This window comes from Paroedura picta, chromosome 15, assembly GCF_049243985.1.
Source record: "Paroedura picta isolate Pp20150507F chromosome 15, Ppicta_v3.0, whole genome shotgun sequence".
In the NCBI taxonomy this organism is placed as follows: Eukaryota; Metazoa; Chordata; class Lepidosauria; order Squamata; family Gekkonidae; genus Paroedura; species Paroedura picta.
Genome location: NC_135383.1, coordinates 24,147,749 through 24,170,012, shown reverse-complemented (window position 1 = coordinate 24,170,012; position 22,264 = coordinate 24,147,749). Strand labels below are relative to the sequence as shown.

The window sequence follows — 22,264 nt, the reverse complement described above, 5'->3', positions numbered from 1 at the left end:
ACCCAGGTGGTTTCATGGGATGCTATATAAATTTTAATAATAATGATGATAGAGATACCAGCCTCCACTTGAAACCAAGAGATCCCCTGGAATTACAGATCAATCAATCAATCAAACTTTATTACAGTCGTTCAGGCCAAGTTCTATTAAGTCAGTACATAAGAGACCAAAAGAATATGGTCGTTTAATGGAATACAATTTAAAACAGATGATAAAATAGAACTTAAAACTGTGCTACTTTGGAGCATCAGATTTTTATGGTGGTGACACAAAATGTGGCCAGCTGTAACTGGGGGGACTCATCACCGAGCAGCCTCTTTGCTCAATCTACACCACGATGTTCTGGCAACTTTTTAAGGAGTGCTTCGGAATTGCAGGTCTTTCCCAGAGCACATTGATCAGTCCCTCCGGACAAAATGCTTTGGAGGGTCCCCAAATCTCCAGCACTTTCCCCAGCCAGGATCTGATAACTCACCCGCCACCCCATCTTCGGCCATGGGAAACGTGGCAAACCTAGACAGGCTGCAAAAGGGGAGGAAGGATAAAGTGCTACGGGGGGAGCGAAAACGGCACAAGGCAGCTGATGGGACGCGGAACGAAACCAACCCGCGAGAAAATGCAGACGGGAAAGAGGGATGAGCGTGCAAAGGATCCGGGTGGGATGCAGAAAAATAAATAAATGGGGCAGCGGAGGAATTGCAGGATGCCAAGGGGGATGCAGAGACGCTGGGGCGGCGGCAGAAGACGCAGCCAAGTTTTATCCAAGGCATCCGCTTTGCTGAAGAATTATCCTTGCACATTAAATCCTGCGCCTTGCATAACACCGCAAATGCTAAACGTGCTTCGGGAGCGCGGCCACGTCGCTCCCAAGCCGCGGAACCCACGCGCAAAGCAAGATTCGATCGGCGACCGCTCCCGCGCATGCGCGTGCCCATTGCCTTAGCGACGGTCCCGGTGCTCCCCGCCGCGGCTGAGCGTTGCTGAGTGCGCCGCGAGAGAGGGAGCGTCTCTGAGCCCTTTCTTTGGACCCGCCTCTCACTGTCGCGAGTTGCCCAGCGATTGGACCCCTTTGCCGCTTGTCATTTTCACGCCCTTCTCGCGGGTCAGTATCGTCCCCGCCCCCTAGAGCGGCTACAGAAGGCAGCGCCCCCTAAGGGCCGTGGGTGCGAAAGGCGCGGAGGGGGAGCCGCGGGGAGCCTCGTAGCGAAGGGAGCTCCGTCTTTGCCTCCTCCTTGTGGGTTGGGGGAAAACAAGGCGCTGCCAAAGCAAACACGAGCCCAGGATCACTAGGAGAGCCCGAAGACGGCGTCTTGTGGCTGTCTTGGTTACCAAACCCGAATGGTTTCTTCTTTTAAGGATTCATAAACCTCCCCCTCCCAGTAAACAGTTTGGACAGATTAAATAAACGAATACAATAGCGGTTAAAATACTAAAAACAAAACTAACCATACAAAGAAGGAGAATATTGTCAATTCAAGGGCGGTCTCACGCGCAAGGAGTATATATATATACGAAAGCATTGATTGACCATTGCTGCTTGGGTAATAAATGGATACAAAGATAAAGTATATTATGCATTTCCTACCAGTCTGTGTAAGGTGCCTTAAACCAGTGGTCCCCAACCTGCGGGCCGCGGCCCGGCGCCGGGCCCTCTCCCCGCCCCCCCCCACCCCCGCAGTAAAAATCTTCCCAGGCCGCAAGCTTGCGGCCCGGGAAGCTACTTACTGCGGGAGGGCGGGAAGAGGGAATCAGGGCTGGGCTGCGCCCGCAAATGGCGCATGCGCAATTTGCAGGCACGGCCCAATGCGCGGGTGCGGCCCGTGGGCGCAGCCCGATGCCCTGCCGGTCCCCAGCCTCAGAAAGGTTGGGGACCACTGCCTTAAACAATCTGACGTAAAGTCCTACATTTTTCTTAAATCTGCAGCGCTGTTGTGTAGTTGGATGTTTTTTTTATCGCACAAGATATCCAAGTCTTATTTTATTTGACTGACTAGATTATAAGCCCATTTTAAAGAGTAATAAAATGGGCGCTGGGAGGGCTCAGGCAAGGGCACGGCGATGGCGAAAGGGGCCTGTGTGGGCCGAGAGAAGGCTTCCCGGCCCACCCCCCCCCCCGAGGCTGCCCGAGTCCTCCTAGCGCCCATTTTATTACTCTTTAAAATGGGCTTATAATCTAGAGCATCATCACACCCAGGTGCAACCGAAAACTATGCTGCAGAGAGGAAATCCAGAGCAGATACTTGAATGTCAACCTTAAAAGTGCTATTGGACTCAAGTTTTGTTGTGGTACTTCAGGTCAACATGGCTACCCAATTTGCTCTCAGTGGCTCACATGGCAAGAAGCAGACTGCTGTGTCCTTTTACAGCTTGATGTTTCTGTACAGCTTCTCTCCCACACCATAAATCCATCCTTTAACGTTTGCCTGGAGTGTCTCACCTATTGAAGAAGAAAGCGACTGAAAGAAGCCATCACCCCTGGAGAGCCTGCCTCATGGCTAGGGAATGAGCTGGCCTGCAGCTGCTAACTGTGGCAAGCTTTTTGTCTTCTCAGTTCTCTGTCATTCAATAACAAATATACGTTGAATTATACAACTGTAAAATGAATGTCTCTCTTGATATTTTAATTTTGAGTATTTATATTTGCTGTAAGAAGAAATTGATTTGAAGGGGGTAGGGATGGAAGAAGCAGGCAAGTGAGATTCTGTGCCAAGACCATAAAAGCAGTTGTCTAAAGTATTCCCAGCGCACAATCCAGGAGCACCAATCATGCTTGCTTGGATCCACCCTGATGTTTCTTGTGGAGAAATTGTTATTGAGTGATTGGAGGCTCGCCAGTTGAGGACACTCAAGAGAACTGGACTCAGGCTATAGAGAGATTCAGGCAAAACCACCACAGGCAAATTTAAATTAAACCTTTCCCCAGGCTTTCTAACCACCAGAACAGCTGCTAGCTCAAGATTGCTTTCCCTTATTAAAGAGAGTATGCTATACGACGCTGCGAGGCCGCTCCGGCGGCCGAGAGAAGGCTTCCCGGCCCACCCCCCAGCCGAGGCTCTCACCAGCCGCTCCGCCATTTTCCCTGAGCGAGTGAAGCAGGCAATGGGGCGGGATTGACACTCCGAGTTTTTATCCTGGACCGGTCCCGCCCTAACTCCTCCCCACTACCCCTTACTCTTTTATTCATTCTGTGGCGCCCGTGGCGCCACGGGCTGTGTACAGATTGTCATTTCACAGGGTTCCTCTCCCTGTCCCTCCTTTAGCTCTAGTTCCAGATATTTCTGCTTGCTAGTAATAATTCTTGCCTCGTTGCTCTGTGTGGCCTTTCCCTCAGCAGGGGCAATCCCACCATTCAGGATTTTGCATTTAGGCTGCTGCTTGTTCAAACGCAGTTGGAATCGAGTATTTCCCCCTAGTGTAGTAGCCCATGACATTTCTATTCTGATTGTCCCAGGGTTATGTGAGTTGAGCTGCCCCACCTGAAAAAATGCTAGCCTTTCATCGGGGCTTTTCTCAGCTATCCACTAAGTCCTCCTCAAACTGAGAGCCTGTTTGGTGTAGTGGTTAGGAGTGTGGACTTCTAATCTGGCATGCCGGGTTCGATTCTGCACTCCCCCACATGCAGCCATCTGGGTGACTGATAAAACTGTTCTGACCGAGCAGTGATCAGGACTCTCTCAACCTCACCCACTCCACAGGGTGTCTGTTGTGGGGAGAGGAAAGGGAAGCCGCTTTAAGCCTACTTCAAGTAGAGAAAAGCGGCATATAAAAGCTGCTGCTGCTTCTTGCCATAGCATTTCTGTTCTCTAAACTTAGCCTGAATAAGCTGAAAAATTCTTACTATAACAGCGCCTTCTTATAAATGGATGTTGTCATAAATATATGCCCCTGGGATTTCAACACATTTGAAATACTGGGTTGTTTTTGCATATAACTGTGATAAGTGTTTGCTTCCCATGGCTTGTATTTGGTACTCCCTTAGCATGTATGAGAGAGTTGAAAACTTCTGCCTTTCATGTATATGCACTGCAGAATGCTAGAGGAGAGAGTGTTTTGTTCAGCCATTTTCCTAGTCCAAATTTTGTGAGGCCTACAAATAAACTCAAATGCATCTGAGTTCTCATAACTGATACCATTCTGATGGCAGCTAATCAACTATACCCTCAAGAAAAGGAAACGGAAATTAATTTCAATTTTATCAGCACGAGATTTCTTAATGTAGCTATTAAACCAGTCAGAATGATTTGTCAGAATGATGGTCCTAAAACATATGGGATTTTCATGCTTTGGTTTGTCTACTCTAGTTCTGAATGAGAGATAATTTAAGTGTTTGTATTGGATTAACAAAACCTGGTAAAGAATTACCCGAAGAGGCTTTTTGCTGTGCAGATACTAGAACTCTGTGTGTTCATATTTCGTTTGCTAAAGATAGAAGGAGAAATGGGTTTTAACGCACTGCTTTTCCTTTCAAAACTGCTTCCAGTGAAGCGAAATTCCTCACTCAGGAACGTATTTCTGTGCAGTGATGGAGGACGCATATTACAGCTCTTTCGAGAGTACCGAACATGCAGAATTAACTGCGGAATCGACAGGAAGTACGTGTTAGCCATTTCTGAAAAGATCGGTTTGTAACCATTTATGTGATGTGAGAAACTTCTTGTGGGAGACAGTTTGCTCTCCCTGGTCAGTTTCATGAAAAAGGGCATCTCCCTCATGGGTTTGTAACAGGCCAACCCAAGGGGAGCTGGCAGGTAGCTGCTTTAATATGGCGACCAGATTTTAACATTGGTAAAGTGGGACACCATTGACGGGGGGGGGGGGGGTCTATATGGAGCAACAAAAATGGTCATAGAACGCAAAAATAGTATTGTAATATATATATATTTACTTGCAGCATAAGTACAATTTGCCAGGTGCCCCCAGATGTCCCTTTAAAAGTGGGACAATCTGGTCACCTTATGGTTTAGTCTTAATGGCTAGGTTCTCATGGCAAGTGGGGCTATCTTACCATCTTGGGTGAACTAGGGACTGTAGCCCATGGAACCCTCATGTCTCATTTGCCCTTATGAAGAGGGAAGAAAAATAATTTAACAGACAGTTGCTTTTTGGCATTGTAAACTCAGATCCCCCTTCAGTCTTTGCCACTGCCTTACCTCACTGCTATGGTAGAGGACAGGAAGGCCTGGAGGATCACTGTCCATGGGGTTGCGATGGGTCGGACACGACTTCGCAACCAACAACAACAACCACCTCACTGCTGGTTTGCTCCCCTCCCTGGACAGTGATATATTAAATTAATATAAGTACCCACCGAGCCTTTTCCAAGTAGTTTTTATTCTAGACATCCTCACCTTAGTAATGGGATTGTAAATACATTTCATAACAGCTCCGGAAGGATGACTGCAGATAATTCAGGTTTAGGAATAAAAAAATCTAATTTACATTTAGTTACTTCCTCTTGTACCTTAGTGGAGCCAAGGGACAACATTGGCGTCAGCAGCGAGAGCATAATTCCGAGTGCCAGCCAGTGCTCTGAGGATGATGTTCTTAAATGCACATTCCAGGCTTGTGATCCGGGAGAAACAGGTAGAAAGTGTTTTCGTGCCACGTAGAGACATCCAGTCTTCAAATCTAGCAGGAGCAGAGATTTGTTTCCTAATTGGTTAGCATGAGCACAAGAAGTCTTTAGCATCACACTCTTTACCCCAATTCAGTGTTCTCAAATATTACCGGGTCAAAATAGCAGCAAATCTGGGGTAACTATTTAATGACATTACGTCCTGCAAGAAAAGATAGATTTAAAAAAAAAACGGTTAAGCTTTTATCAAGGGTCTGCTGCTCAGTGGTACAGCATTTTCTTTACAAGCAGAAGGTCCCAGATTCAGTCTGCGGCATCTTCCATTAAAATGATCAGGTAGTAGGTGAGATGAGGGGTCTCTTCCTAGAGAGCTGCTGCCAGTCAGAAAAGACAATGCTGAACTTGATAGACCAAATATTAGCCAGCTTCATGGGTCCATATGTTCAGTTATTCAATTGATGATAACCACTTCAAAGTTATTGTGGCAGAACAGCCTAGACCCTGCTCTGCTTAAATTCTCTGAGGCATCTAGGCACCAGTAGTCATCCTGAGTCTCCACCCAATGACATACCATGCTCTGAACCTTTGGAGGAGTTATCCTGCTCCTCCCCTTATGTACACTGCTACCAGATGGCCAATTTTATAATTACCTGACAAGCAGACTAGCAGTCCCAGATTTCCTTTTGTGTCGCCTATTAAAGACTCTAGTGTCCATGTCCTGTTACCCAATGATGGTTTACTGCAATTACAGGGAATTAGCACTTTAGCAACAGACTGCCTCTTTTCCCTTGATGCCTGTTTTGGAATGGTATAGTTGAATGGTGGAGGCCTATGTGGTGTGATGAGCAACTACCAGCATTATTTTTTTTTTTTTTTTACAAAAGCAAATAAAATGGGAGAATGTCATTGTTTCAAGAGGTTTGAGTGCAATCGAATCCTCTTGGAACTGCTGCCACGGTGGTTCTTGCGCAGAAAAACACGATTCAAGCATTAATTGTCTCCAGCAGTTTGACACAGATTGTTTAATCCAAATTTTTCTAGATAGGAGAAACAGGAACACAAATACTGAATAATGTAAACAAGAAATGAGAGAAAGATCCAGTTTTAAATAACTTTATGTCCTTGGATTTTACTGGCTACCTCTGACTTTGCTCACCTGTGTTCTGGTTATAGGAGTGGTGTCTGTTTTCCGAATCATTGAATACTTACAGGAGATGACAGGACAGAGTGATGAAGACTGTAGGTTTCAGTCTCTCTATAGAAGACTGGATCCAGAAGAGAGAGGCATTTTTGTTGAGTTTCCTACCTTCTGTCAAGCCATGAAGGAATGGATAGCCGAATGCCAAAAAGAGGGGTTTGTATTAACAAAAGTCATATGCGTTGGCTTACTAATTGTTTTGACATCCTTCTTTGCCCTTTCCCCTCAATCCTGGGCAGGGATCAAGAACAAACTGAGTAGTAACCGCTGGTCCCAGTAAATCAAAGAGTATCTCCCCCTGGACAGATTTGCACATCTACACTTGTGGTGTCGTTTAGAGACTCCACCTGGTTGCCTTGTTTCCCTACAAGCTATCATGGAGACAGTCAATAATCAATTACATTTTTACAGTTTTGGGCTATGGCAACTCCGGGAATGGCCTTCTACATTTCTGCCCTTCTACATTATGGCACTTCTGATAACAAGACGGAATAGGCACAATGTGTTTACAGAGATCAGACTTAGAGAATTCATGATGTAAGAACATTTAATAAATGAATAAAAACATGCAATACTCTTTCTCTACAGTTTGGATCATAACATTGGAAGGGGTCATACAGGCCATCTAGTCCGACCCCTGCTCAATGAAGGATCAGCCTAAAGCATCCTTAATAACTATCTGTCCAGCAACTACTTGCAGACTGCCAGTGAAGGGGAGCTCACCATCTCCTTAGGCAGTCGATTCCACGGCTGAACTACTCTGAATGTGACAATTTTGTTCTTGATATCTAGCTGATATCATACAACACGTAGTTTATAACCATTACTGTGGGTCCTATCCTCTGCTGCCAACAGGAACCTTTCCCTGCCCTCCTCCAAGTGACTTAGAGAGCAATCATGTCTCCTCTCAACCTCCTCTTCTCCAGGCTGAACATTCCCAAGTCCCTCAGCCTTCACTCATGGGGCTTGGTCCTCAGAGGGTTTTTTACTCTTTAATTTGTACTTTTCAATATCATTAAGATTAGGGGGGCAACTTTCTGTGCATCGGAGGTAAGTCAATGTTTTTTCCCCACCACAAAGTAGAGGAAAACAACTGTAAGAAAGAGTGTGACAAACAAAGAAAGATCATCCAATGTCGATTTACTTTCTCAGGCTGATAATAAGGCAGAAGAGATGGCTGTTAATCTGTGTCTTATATAGGAGATTAGACAGTACCCAAGATGTTTATAGGCTATATCTACATGTTGCCATCTGGTCAATGCTTGTGCTGAAAAAAGAAAAAGGAGCAAATGAAGAAAGAGAGGACACTGTCCTTCGCTTTCTAAATATAGTGTGGTCAGTGATGCAGCCTCTTTTGGGACATGGTGCTGACTTTGCACAGATGGCTTCCTCTCTTGTGAGGAAACTTGTCACTGTTTAAAATGCAATCTATTTCCGGGTTGGTTTTTTTTGGGGGGTGGGGCTGGAGGGGTGGGGAAGGGAAGCCCATGTAGAGAACTGCCAAATGGATAGCATTCTCCTTCCGAAGATATACATGTGTGTGCTGATTAGTAAATAAAGACATCAACAGCATGTTTTGATGTAATAATTATGAGAAAGTATGGGAGGATATTAAGAAAGATCTAATTTTATGGAATAAACTTAACCTCTCTTTGTTAGGAAGGGTTTCAGCTATAAAAATGAATGTGTTGCCAAGGATGATGTATTTATTTCAATCAATCCCGATAATAATTAAGAAAAATTGTTTTTTAAAATGGCAGAAAGATATTCAGAATTTTCCGGGTTGGGTTTTTTGGGGGTGGGGGCTGGGGGGGTGGGGAAGGGAAGCCCATGTAGAGAACTGCCAAATGGATAGCATTCTCCTTCCGAAGATATACATGTGTGTGCTGATTAGTAAATAAAGACATCAACAGCATGTTTTGATGTCCTTGCAAAGCAGCTGGTCAGTCTTGGGCTGAAATCTCATGAACACTGAAAAGAGCTGGATGGTCATAACGTGCTCTTAAATTAGCCCTCCTGGATGGCCATCAATCAATACAGTCAGAGCCTGACACAAGTTTACTTAAAGCTGTCTTTCTGTTTTTCACACGCGCATACCGACAGCAAAAGGGAGTCAGAAAGCGGCAGGTTTGCTTTCACAATTTCACTTTTTTGAACAGAAAGTCCTGATGGGTTAGAAGCATTTATGGGGGCTGGCCAGGGAAAGTTTGTAAGTTCCAGCCTTTGAGGACCCAAACAGATGTGACACGAGAGGAATCTGTAAATAGACATTTCTGGAGTTTTAAAAAGAGAAATAGCAGTCTGGCCTGAAGGGCATTGATTCAGATCAGGGACTCCCTTTCTGGAAAGCTGTTGTATTTCTTTTCTGTTTCCTAGAAGATCTTTGTGGGCTAGTCTCTGTGTACCAGAAGAGGCTGCCTGTAGTATCTGCAGAAAAGAGTTTCCAACCTCCAGGAGGAAAAATGGATGAACTGGGAGGGGTGGGTCCCAGTGAAGAGACAAATATAGTACAGAAGCACTGGGAAACCAATATGGCAATAAAAAATATCCAAATTGGACTTATATTGAGTCGTCTCTCTTCAGTTTCAGTTATTCTTTAATCCTTATTTCACACAAGTCCCGACGTGTTTCGCCAACGCCTTTTTCAAGGGACAATGTTTTTTATATCTAAGGACCATCTTCAACTTATTAAGAAATCTCTTGACAGAGTATGAGGTCATACAATAGCTCAGCTTAGCTTGTGGCATTTCAGACGCCTATTAACCTCCAGGAGGGACCTGTTTTGCAAAGACACCAAAACGGGGCGATCTCCCAACATCTCAATTCATCTCCTGGCAATTAAGATTAATTTATAAGATCAATTTATTTAGATCAAAAGGTAAGAACTATAGTAAATAGTGATTTATCAGAAGAATTTAGAATATATAGAGGGACAAGGAGGCAAGGGTGTCCACTCTCACCCCTACTTTTGAGGTATTATGTAATAAAGTTAGATCTGAACAAGGGATTAAGGGCACTAAAATTGGTCAGCAGGAATATAAATTGAGAGCATTTGCTGATGACGTGGTCTTCTTCTTAGAGGATCCTCTAAACTAGCGATCCCCGACCTGTGGGCTGCGGACCACGTGTGGTCCTTCGACTAATTGGAGGTGGGCCCCGAAGGATGCCTCCCCCCCCCCGGCCCTTTACAACACACTTCGGGTGTCATTGTTTCCCATCACTCCCAGATGGGACTATCTCATTGCAGAGAAACAAGCTCAGGGTTCCCATTGATTTGTCATTGTCATGAGTTAAAATTTTCATGAAAATAAAATGTTCCTTATGTTCATTGTTGTGGCGTGTCTGTATCTTATTTTAAAGGGATGTTTAAACATTACCATAGCGATCAGAGAGCGCTAGGGCAGTGGTTGAGAGTAGAGGAGTAAACTACCCCCCCCCCCACCGGGCCTCAGTAAAAGGCGTTGAGTGGTCCCCGGTGATAAAAAGGTTGGGGACCACTGGTGGTACTTAACGCCGTCAAAATTGGCAAAATGGTCTCAGGATTCTGACAAGAGATGTTGGAAATGTAAGATAAATGAAGGCCACTTTTCCCATATGTGGTGGAGCTGCCCAGGGATGGTTAAATTTTGGAATAAAATATATGTAGAACTTAAGAACATGCTGGGTGTTAACTATTAGTAACTGTTAAAATTACTAATAAAGTAAAAAAAAAGAGAGATTGAAAGTCTCTAAAGAGACTTATTAAAGTTATGTTTCTTAAAACAATTAAGATTAACTCGCCTGGAGAAAAAGGCTGCTCCAGGTATTTCCCTACCTAAGAGCTGGCAACCCTACGGGCAGCACAATATTCAAGGAAGCAGGTACCAGAGTTGTTTAAAGGGGAATGGACAAATTGATGATGATGGTTGCGGTGTCTAGTGAGCATTCTCACAGAATAGTGTGCAGAAATCTCTGATTTCCTACTTTCCCCATATCCTTTTTTCCCCTAACAAAAGAGAGGAGGGGACAGATGTGACGAGCAGCATCACAGATTTGCAGCAGGGGAACAAGCAGCTAGCCATGCAAAATGCCAAGCTGCAAAGGACAATCGAGACGGCAGAAGAGCTCAATTTGCGACTTTCTGAGGAGATTGCTGACCTGAAAGGAAAGCTGAGAGGGTACGTTAAAACAGACTGACTGGCTGACTAATAATTAGGACTAATCCAAGGAGGTAGAGGGTTCGGAAATACATGGAGGTTTTGGGGTAGAGCCTGAGGGAGGGGAGAGAATGTGGGGTACAGTGGCATAAAGTTTATCTTCCAAAGCAGCCATTTTTTTTCAGGGAAACTGATTTTTGTTGACTGGAGATCAGTTGCAATCCCAGGAGATCTCCAGATGCCACCTGGAGGTTGGCACTCCTAGGCCAGAGGGTTTAGTAAAAAAGAAGATATGAGATTATGTAATATTGAGAGCTGAGTTGAAGGAGGTCCATGTAATCCAATAGGAGGCTCCTTCGTATTTTCTGTTCTCCCCTTGTTTCAGGTCTGTTCCCACCCCCCTATAATGCCTTCTAATCAATGTACTGAAGCCAAGGTTTCTTGTCCATGGATGGTGGGAGCCTTCGTCCAGTGTAACAGGTTTCTCTTACGAGAGGAAGGCTCCTCATGCTAGGTGAAGACCCCATTATTAGCAGAATGGAAACTGTGGAGGCAACCTATATTTTCCAGCCTGGACTGTGCTTCTTTCCTCTTAACACCGACACTCTTTGTTTGCATACCTGTAAACCCAGCAAAGTTTGAAATGTGAGCATTTTAAGTAAATATCTATTTGCCCTTTATTACAGCAATCAGCAAGCCCTAGAACAAGCTAGAGCAATGGCAGATGAATTAGAAGACATGAAGTTTTTCTCCAGAAGTTTGGAAGAGGAGAATAGAAAACTTCACATGCAAGGAAGGCAGCTGGTCAGTACTTCCTGATATTCACTTGCAGAGGTTATCCATAAACATGTAGGTGTAGGTGCATTTGTCGTAATTTGCAGTAGGTTACTGAAATCACAACTTTGGGGGGATTAGAGAGTGTAGATTCCCAGTTACTGTGAAACTGTGGGCAGGCTCCTGTTTACTGCAGCCGTTTTGTGTAAATACATCTGAAAATGTCTGAAAATGTGTGGTGTAAATATATTATCCATGTGGCTTCTTGTGAACTATCTCTGAATTTGTGGTACTTGCTGTTCATGGGACAAGAGGTCTATAATTGATGACCCATTTTTCACAAGTTCCCATCTGTATGCAGACTCCTGAACCACTCCTGGGTGCTGTAAAATGTGATGTCAGAACTCAATGTCCTTTTAAAAAAAAAAATGAACGAACTAAGACATTTCCCCTTCAAACTTTAGGAAAAAGAACAGCATTGCCTTTTGAGTCAAGCAGATAAACTGTTCGACGAGGTAAGCAGGGCAGAAAGGACCCCTATTGCCAGGCCAGTATTTGAAGAGCACGACCCAAACAAATTTCTTTGTATAAAGGGGATATCGGGCTCCGGGAAGGACCTTGTTTCTTCTACAGTTGTAGCTTCTGGTCACCAAATGTAGAGCCAAACGGTGGGGAATAGTGGACACGTGACCAACGGTAGGAAACGACATGGGATGAATGTACGTGTCTGTTTCTCTTAAGGATGCATAAGGCGGAAACCCACCAAAGTGGATAGTTGATGTTCTCAGTTTCCACATTCAGCTGGAGAAAAAGCCCAACCGAAAAATTATCAATATAGTTGATTCAGCACGAGATGACCGTGTACAAATTCTGGTGTGTTTTTTCTACAGAACCAGATGTTGCTTCAGGAAAAAGAAAACTTTAAGGATCAAATCAGACAGCTGAGCACAGAGAAAGCCGAAATGCAGGTACGGGAGACCTGATGAGCCTATGCAGCATTGTTAACATGTTTAGTTTGGCTGATAAACTCTGTTCTTATCATTTATGTTATGACTTGTTGTGTTTCTTTCTTGCAGAGACAACTCTGTGAGTGTGAAGAGCTTATCTCTTGCAAAAATGCAGACCTTGACAAGGTGAGCTGCATCTAACAAATAACACCAACCTGAAAATTAGAAGTGAAACCAAACTGAAAGGGTTAACTCTCTTTGACCTGTGTAAATTCATTGCCTTAATTGGGCTTAAAAGAGTACACCTCTGCGTAAGGTCGTGCTGATGGAGCCGAGAGCTCTGGCCTGTGGGGTTCAGTGATGTTGGGGTACCTGGGGCAGCAGTATAATCTCCCGCTACTCTCTACCAGGAGGCACACTGCAGAGAAGAATTCTGTTTCGTGTGAAAGCTCGCTACTTTATCGGTTTAATCAGGACTTACCCTTGGGTCTCATGGCCAAGTCCCATGCCCACCAGACAGCCTCTGCTGACCCAGAGCTCACTTCCTCTTCTCCTAGTGCTTCCATTAGACCTCGCTGAAAACCATGATCTTAGATAAACGGAAGTGCAAATGGAAGTGAGTCTCGTGGCTTGTCCTGGCGGGATTTGTTCATTTGCAGGTGTGCATTAACAGGGCACACCTGCCTTCATGGATCACTAGGTGTCACTGCAGCCTCATAGCTAGGCATAAGTCGGTGACAAGAAGCCATTTTTAAAATAAATGGTAAGATCGCCTCAAGTGGGTAGCCGTGTTGGTCTGGAGCAGCACAACAAAACAAAGCCAGAGTCCAGTGGCCCCTTGAAGACCAACAAAGATTTATTCAAGGCGTGAGCTTTCGAGTGACAATCTAAGGAATCTTGCACCCAAAAGCTCACGCCTTGAATAAATCTTTGTTGGTCTTCAAGGGGCCACTGGACTCTGGCTTTGTTGTGTTTTAAGATCGCAATTGGCTTTAAGGCGAGGTTGTCATAATCTTCTACTGACTGCTACGATTATCTTTGGCTTTCCCAGAAAGAGAAACAAGTGGAAGAGTTGACAGTGACTCTAGACGAATACCAAATGATGGTTCAGGTAACATTGGCCTTATTTGGGACCTTGGCCTTATTTGGGACCTTCGGGGAGCCTACCCAGAGTGGTTTATCTGTAATATATTGTATAATATGCATTTGATTTAGTGTGGGATGTAGAAATACATGTGAACCCTCAACTATCCTATCTTTGGGTAGGAGGGAGTCCTGTCCAAGAAAGAGAGCTCTTAGGTCGGGCGGCAGGAGGTATATCGAAGCCAAAAGCTTCTAACACAATCCTACTGTTTCCACACATAAAACTCTGGGAATTCTCACCATTAAACCTGGCATCCCTAGAAAACTAGACTCCCCAAGCTTTAGTAGGCAAGCATCGACACCTGAACTGTTTGATGGCCTGTGGTTCTGTCTAGGTGGCCACAGTAGCAGTTGAACAGGCGTACCAAGTTTTCTTTGTGACATTTGTACAGGAATTGAAATCGGACGTCCGCAGGCTTCAAGAGCAGCAGGGCGATTCCTATGGAGGAGAAGAAGCGTAAGTCTTTCTAAATATATGGTCCCCCCCCTGCCCAGCCCAGCCCATACCTGGGGTTCCCACCCTATTTGCCCCCATCTTGAGCCAGGCCACATAGTAGAAGATAGTAAATTCCGCATCCCAAATCTGGAACGCTCCTCTCCTGTATTGTAGGGGGTCACACCAAAATAAATGTTTCCTTCCTGTAAATGCTATGTCTGATCTCTGTTCAATGCAGGCTGCTGAGAGGTTCCCCCGAAAATGAGAATGCCTACCATGCACTGGTTCCATTCCAGCCCCTCTCTGTGGAGATTGAAGAATCCCAACAAGTAAGAAGATGACCCATGTTAACATTGGTGTAGTGAATATCCAGTGTTGGCCCTTGATAGTTCCACAATCAGCCCTTGCAAACTCTACCTGGAAGGGGAACAGCATTTTCTCGGGGACGACCCCTTGCCGTTTTGGTCCTGGGAAGCAGTGCTCTCTCTGCCATAGAAACGCTACCTTGAGGGAAGACACTAAAACCACCGACCATATTGATCGAGCCCTGAGCTGATAGGACCTTGCTTGTTCAGCAGGAGGAGGGTGAAGAAGGCGGTCTGCCTAACCCTTTCTATGGGATGCCATCCCCTGTGGAGACAGGTAGTGAAGAAGACAGCACTGACACGGAAGAAGAGGTGAGTGCGGCCATTACAAATGGAACACAGAGACATTTTTTCCTGGTCCCTTTTGTTCTGGGAAGAGGGGCACCCATGATAGGATTTCCTGACCTGCTTTTTAAACTGTTTTTTTTAAGTACTTGTTTCCATTTGAGTGTTGAATTCAGGATGCCGTTATGAAAAAAGTGCTGAAACTTCAAGCCTCCCTTCTTGATTTGGAATGATGCAGAGTACCAAGAATACGAACGGACTACTCTCCGTCCCTAACACAGATAGCTCATCGACAGGGCTGATTTCCCCACAGATACCTCTCTGTACTTCACTCCTAATCTAATCATATTGCTGCTGTCATTTGGCCTCTGAAATCATCCGCTCCGATGGGACGGACTCTCCATCGGATATAATGGAGGGATGGATGGGGGCACCCTCTTCAGGAGCCCCTAGAAGTGGGCCCCTTGGGCCAATCATTTCGGAATTTGGAGGGGAGCCAGGGAAGAGCTAGCCTGAAAGTTTGGAGGTTGTAACTTAAACCCCCATCCCCCCCAGGCCCTGACTTCAATGGGTGCCAAAGCCAAATCAGCCGAATTGGGCCCTTAGTGCCCAAGCCTATTTTCAAGTGCTTTGCTCAAATCTTAAAAGAAAGATGAGACTCTTAGAGCTTTCAGTGAAACTTGCTCCAAAGCAAGGGGCATAAGAGCAAATCTTCCCTAAGGTTTCGAAACAGCAGTTCAGTGATGTTCAGAAAACGCATGACACTTCCTAGTGCCTGACCCTTTTCACCTATAGGTATTACATATCAACACTTTCGGGCCATTTCGCACGGCTTCAAAATAGCACAATGGTTGCTAATTGGAAACGCTACTAATTTGCCATAACCCACGACGTCGTAGACAATCTGCAACAATCCTGAAACCGACCCGCAAAAAGCGCTTCGTTGTAGCGCTTTCAGGGGAATCCAGAAAAGTGGATTCACCCTCCGGATAGCGATACACTCCTGCAACCAATCTGCAACAGTAGCGCTAAAGACCTGTGCGTTACCATTGTTGCTGGTTCTTCAAAGTCCCTCCCCCTGGCTCTCTCCTCCAAACTTCCGGCGAAGCGATCGCCATTTTTTTTTCTCCGAGCGAGCGGGGATAAACGCACCAGCGAGCCTCTTTCTGTTTAGAGGCTTCCCTGGCTTCAGTCCTTCACCTTTAGTCACTAAGCACAAACCACATAAAAGCCCGTTTGCTGAAATAAAGTCCCTTTATTTTTAACACATAAATTCAGCCGAAAATCGGGCCCTTGAGAGGGGGGGGGGGATTTTTTTTTATCACTCGAGGCAGCGTGCAAACGATCATACAATCAAACGACAGCTCACATTAGGCAGCTGGATGGGTCTCTCCGTAGCAACGAATCTACCTAGATTCGTTGCTATGGGTCGGTTTTTTTTAAAAAAAAACCTTTCTTAAAGGGAAAGGGGCTGTTTGGGAGCATGCTAACGGCTGCCCATTGGCTGCTTGACGGCCAGGGGCGGGACGAGCTTGGCAATAGCGCTTCCTTTCTAGCGATTTCTGCCGAGACCGGAAGCCTGTGGGAAACGCTAAAAAACGCAACTGATTCCGCTACAAAGGCAGGTATGCATAACGACGAATTCCACTATTTTAAATGGCGATTTTTCATTCCGCAAACAATTTGCAACAAAGATCCCCGTGCGAAAAGGCCCTTCTGGTTGCTTTTTGACGTTGCACTGTACTTTCAGGAAAGAGAAGATGAAACTGGCTTGGGTGAATTGAATTATACCCTCCAGAACAATTTTCAAATATTTGCTCCTTCCTGAGGTGCTGAGTGACTCATGTCTTCCTGGTGGTAATCATGTCCTCTGAAACGCCGGCTCATGCCCCTTTTGCCACAGACTGCCTTGCCTGTGCACAGCATTCAAAATGTCATGGGTCCTTCCTCCTTTCTCATTCCAACGTCAGAGTTGCCTGATATCTTGACTATTGTCAGTTCACGTAAATGGGCTCTGATCCACAAAAGCTTGTACTGGGAATACTCTTTAGGGTGCCACAAGACTCCTGCTTCTTTTGTCTTTGACACCAATAACTTCTGCTTATACATTCCCACTGTCATGATGGTCAGTTCACACTCTGGGGAAGAGGGGCTTGCCCTCGGAAGCGCACGCCTTGTGAGGTCATAAATACCGAACGTCTTGATCTGACATTTCTGTTCTATATAGCCCACCATCTCTTCCCCCCATCATCTGTTCTCACCGTTCCATTTAGACTAATGGAATCTCCTCAATGAGATCTGTACTATTGTATTTGTTAATTACCCCTTTCCTGGGTAAGAGCTGTTTTTCCCATCTGCACGGACGTAGAGAGGGGGTTATGTGCCTTGCATAGAGATAATTAGTTTTCTAAGGCTGGGGGGGGTGGGGAAGAAAAGACCAAATGGATGGGGGGAGGACTCTTCCTTTTGGATACCTAGCACCATTTATGTAGCTATCGCAATTATGAGCCATGCAGTATCAACTGCAAATGGAGCTTGCTTACCGTAACTGCCACCTGACCCCATCATCCCATCATGTCTTTGATTAGACTGGAGTTGAGTTAAAAGACCCCCCCCCTCCTGTCCTGGTTTTTCTTTTCTTTTTTTTTGAATGGCCCACCAAGTAGAGAAAGGCAACCATGTGGACATGTATCGCAGGCTCAATGAGACACATTGTGGCCGGCCTCCCCAGTTTCTAGCTTAGGGGGCCTTTGGTGCGACAGACCATGGCTGACGCTTGCCAATTCAATGTGGTGGGCAGCCTTATTGAAGAGCTACTGTGGGGTGAAGCAACTGGGGTTGTTTTTAAAGAGGAAAAAAGGGCCAGTTTATAGAAAAATAAAGGAGTAGACTGGACTATTCCGCTGGGGGGGGGAATCATTGGGCAGAGAGAAGATGACTGCAAGGGAGAAGCGTTTAGCGCAGCATTTTCAGCTATATGCTATGTTCCCCGTATGCAGAGTGTGTTTCTTCCCTTTGGGGAGCATGTTGGGACGTGATGCTTCTCTCCTTTGAAGTGCCACAGTCCAAGAGAAGTATGGCCATTAATGAAAACGTTGCAAAAAGTAAGATAAATAAATATCCCTACAACGGACGAGAAACACTGCAGCCCCTCTTTGGATTTTGGGGCCCGAGCACAGTTGTTTGGGGGCAGGAGCAGGACAAACAGAACAAAGGCCAACGATGAAGTGGGAATAAAGTTCTGAGTAGCTGGAAGAAGTAGAATATGAAGTGAAGCTCTTCCTAAATGTATTTTAAGTTGTTCTCTTTGAAGGGCAGGAGAGAAAAATTGTTAGACGTGGGGATCCAAGAGGCTTTTCTTTTCTGAACCCCTTGCCCACTGGTTTCATTAGCATTCTCAAAAATAATTTGGTTTTGCCCACATAGTTAAACAAGCAGGACCCCTGACTTATTGTCGTAGGTACTATATATGTTGTAAGAGACCATCTTATATGCAATTGTTGTGGGTCGAGCAGTCATAATTTAATGCATGGTGACCGAAATGGGCTAGTTAGGGTAGCAGGAGTTTATTCTCTGTCAGATTGCTTTGCCCGCCTCTGCAGAACCCTTGCACAGGGAAATCTAGCTGCAAAACCCCATCGGAAGTGGTTTATCCAAACGTCCGCAGAATGCTGAAAAACTAAAGTAACAGTTCGAAGGTTATCAAGGGATTCAGGAGCAGCCAAAAATGCCTTCAAAAGTTGTCGGGTGTTTTCAGATGGCGAAGGCATCACAAGGTTTAAATGAAAGGGGTAACAGATTTGTGTAACTTGCGTTAAAGCACCTTCATTGCGTCAATGTTTCCCCCCCCCCCAAAGGATGAATGGAGAGAAATAACTGAAGTCACCGAGATAATAGAAGTCACACAAGTCTCAACAGAATTGTAAGTCTCCACGTTAGTCAGATAATACTACGGGTGCCAGGCCCCTCCTGGCCATTGGTAGGGGATTGGGGGGGGAGGGAACGACTGGGGTTGCCAGATTCCTATCAGAAAACTCCAGAAGATCTGGAGGTGGGAGTCTGAGGAGGACAGAGACTTCAGTGGGGTACAATGCCACAGAATACATCCTCCGAAGCATCCATTTTCTCCAAAGGAACTGATCCCCATAGTCTGGAGATGAGCTGTCACTCCAAGGGGTCCCTAGGCCTAACCGTGAGGCTAGCGTCCCTAATCCATAAGGGTGGTCCTTCTGTACTTGGGGGACGAGTCCCAAATCCAGAAACAGCAGCATACATCTGATCAAAAGTACTTGTGGTAGTCCAGGGGAAGGCAGGAGGGAAATGCTTTGATCCTAATTATGAGAAAATAGCTGTGCTTTTTTACCTGCAGCCTATCAGTTTAGTGCTCTGCCCAGTTGCCCCTGCGGCTGATTCCCAACACAGATTTTTCTCCATGTGGAATACAGCCCCCCCCCCCCCCCCGCTTTAAATCCCGACTCAGCTTTTCCCTTTAAGCTAGATAGGAGAAAACCCCCCACTTTTGATCCAGCTGAGCAGAATCACTGCTGAGCAGGGCATCCATGTGGATGTTCCTTCTGCAGGCATTACAAGCAAGGGGACAGTGTCAGACTTTGCATTCCCTTCCCCTTTTTGGCCCCGTAAAGGTCTCTCCCTCCCTCCCTCCCTCTTTTCCAAGTTGAGGTGTGGGCTATTGCCCCCATGGTGAGAACCGCGATCTTATTAGCACCCCAAAGCATTCCAGTTTCCAAAATATGTGAGTTTCTGTTCCAGCTGGTATGAAGCAGGACCCAATGATGAGCCTGACTGGAAGAAGCCAGGCAACAAATGGTGTGCAAGTCTCTTAGACTGGTAAGCAACCTCCACAAAGCTTGTGTCAGATTGTGGCAAGAACACTGAGTATGTCTCACTGCTGTTCAGCACAGCACTTCTGTATAGTCAGCTGCTGGGTCAGCCCCATAAGTGGGTCACACCAGTTGCAGCACAAACAAAATAGAAAGAGGTGGGAAAAGAAGATGGGCACAGGCAGTAAAGTGCAAAAATAGTTGTCCAGAGCAGGCATTTCAGCAGTGCTAGTCTGATGAGCCTAGTAGGAGCTCTTTAGTTCTTGTCTTTCTGCTTCTCTCTAAGAAGAATCCATAAAGTATTTTAGGTGTTGTTTGCTCAAGTTGAAGAGAAAAGTCTGAAACCCATGAAGTCTGAAACCCTAAACGCAATTCAAGGCATTTTCTTCCATATTTCTGGCTGTGACCTATATGAACTAACCATAAACGAGAGAACTTTGAGCACAGGCCATGGGTTGGATCCAATAGAGAACATTTCCTTCCTCTAGAGCAGGCTCTCTCAACTGTTTTTCCATTGAGAAATGGCACAATCACGTAGAATATGGTTGGGAAGCAGAACTGTGGGCGCCTGATTTATTTAAAATCTGTAATTCCTTCTATTAGCCATTCCACAGTTTCTCCAGTAGCTTTTTATGTTTGACTTTTGCCTTCTCTTTCCCTTTCAACTGTTATGGCTTTTCGGGCAAGGAGCCCTCCGGTAGTCCTGAGAATAACCTGTCCTCTCTCTCCACAGGTTCTTTGATTTACCGATAGTGTGCCTGTTCCTGTTCATCTTGCAGAAACTGGTGCTTCCTGGCCTCCTTTTTGCATGTGTTGCATTGCTCACCATTGTCTACATAGTGCCACCATATGGCCATCATGCTGTCTGGAGCGAGTCCAGGGGAAATCACTGGACTCGCCTGCGGTTGCTGTACCTGCAGCTGCCACCAATGTAGCTCTGCTCCTCTTCATCCATTTGTGCAAAGGAGAGGAGGACCAATGCCAAACACTAAAAAAAAAGGAAAAGGAAAAAAAAGGAAAAAGAGATCTGTGAAAATAACTGTGAAAAAAAGGAGAGGAAGACCAATGCCAAACTCTAAAAAAAAAAAAGCTGTGAAAATAACCGGCTAGATCACTTAAGCCACGGTTTTCGTGAGAACCAACCCTGTTTGAGGATGAAATATGCTAAGGCGCATTTATTGTGCCCGCCTACTATTTTGTTTTCTCTTATTGTATGTCTCAGAGGACTCTGAGGCACATTAGGGTAGTCTATTGTAAATACACCATTATTTAAGTATAATAGTAAATAAATTATCTGTTTTTTCTATTAAACACATGTATCCGAACTAAAAAAAAGAAAAAAAGAAAAAGAAAACCTGTGAAAATAAACCGGCTAGATCACTAAAGCCACGGTTTTCGTGAGAGGAGGCCAGCTGCCGCCCCCCAACCCTCCCCGAACGCCAAAATGGCCTCCTCTGGCCCCGGGAGCGGCGAAGCCGGTCCCAGTGGCGAGAGGACAGCTGCTGCCTCCCCCAGCCTCCCCGAAGGCCAAAACGGCCTCTTCTTGCCCCGGGAGCAGCGAAGCCAGTCCCGGCGGCGAGAGGAGGCCGGCTCCCGCCCCCCCCCCCCAGCCCCCGAAGGCGAAAACGGCCTCCTCTCGCTCCCGGCGGCGAGAGAAGGCTTGCTGGGTCCCCCCAGCCTCCCCGAAGGCCAAAACGGCCTCCTCTGGCCCCGGGAGCGACGCAGCCAGGATCTTCCGGGCTGTGTCCAAGGAGCTGGTCAAGGCGCGCCACATGGCTGCTGAGGTGCTGGAAGTTCAAAGCCGCAGGAAGTCTTGGTGGGTGGGATGCCAGCCTGGCTGCTGGACCCCCCTCTCCTGAGTGGAGAATCCCCTCTAGAGCTGTCCCCTCACCTGACTGTTGCATAAATCCATAATAACCCCTGTTATGAGCTGTATGAGCCCTGACCCAGTTAGCCCAGGCTAGACAGGCTAGAAGAAGAAAAGTTGGTTTTATACCACGCTTTTCACTCCTGAAGGAGTCTCAAAGTGACGGACAAACACCTTTCCCTTACTCTCTCCACAACAGACACCCCATGAGATTGGTGGGAATTAGAGAGCACAGAGAGAACTGCTCTGCAAGGACAGAGGAATAGGCTGCCTAAGGAGGTGGTGAGCTTCCCCTCACTGGCAGTCTTCAAGCAAAGGCTGGATACACACTTTTCTTGGATGCTTTGGGCTGATGTTTTAGGATGCTTTGGGCTGATCCTGCGTTGAGCAGGGGTTGGACTAGATGGCCTGTATGGCCCAATTCTATGATTCCATGACAGCCCTAAGAGAACTGTGACTAGCCAAAGTCACCCAGCTGGCTGAAAGTGTAAGAGGAGTGGAGAATCATACTCAGTTCTCCAGATAAGAGGTCACCACTCTTTAACCATTACACCATGCAATGTCTCTTCGTATTTGAATCAGTTGTAGTTCTGGGAAATCTCCGGGTCCCACCTGGAGGGTCGGTGTCACTATCAACTCCCCCTAGCCCGCCCTGGGATCCCGTGGGGCTCTCTCTGTCCTCACCTGTCACATTGAA

The 22,264-nt window shown here is 46.0% G+C and overlaps 1 protein-coding gene across 2 annotated transcripts; it reads left to right on the top strand.

Annotated features, from left to right (window-relative positions):
* The first annotated feature begins 1,458 nt into the window (after positions 1–1,458).
* Positions 1,459–20,771, top strand: LOC143824713 (protein KASH5-like). Of its 2 annotated transcripts, XM_077312226.1 has the most exons (15): positions 1,459–1,541; positions 4,481–4,592; positions 5,467–5,583; positions 6,749–6,929; positions 10,769–10,930; positions 11,596–11,713; positions 12,148–12,198; positions 12,574–12,651; positions 12,760–12,816; positions 13,682–13,741; positions 14,166–14,230; positions 14,448–14,538; positions 18,717–18,781; positions 19,630–19,707; positions 20,434–20,771. In XM_077312226.1, the coding sequence occupies exons 2-15, from the start codon at positions 4,523–4,525 to the stop codon at positions 20,633–20,635; spliced, it is 1,395 nt and encodes a 464-aa protein (XP_077168341.1). In that variant the 5' UTR covers positions 1,459–1,541; positions 4,481–4,522; the 3' UTR covers positions 20,636–20,771. The 2 variants fall into 2 exon arrangements, with proteins under 2 accessions (XP_077168341.1, XP_077168342.1); XM_077312227.1 differs by lacking the exon at positions 1,459–1,541 and having other exon boundaries at positions 3,820–4,592.
* The last annotated feature ends 1,493 nt before the right edge of the window (positions 20,772–22,264 follow it).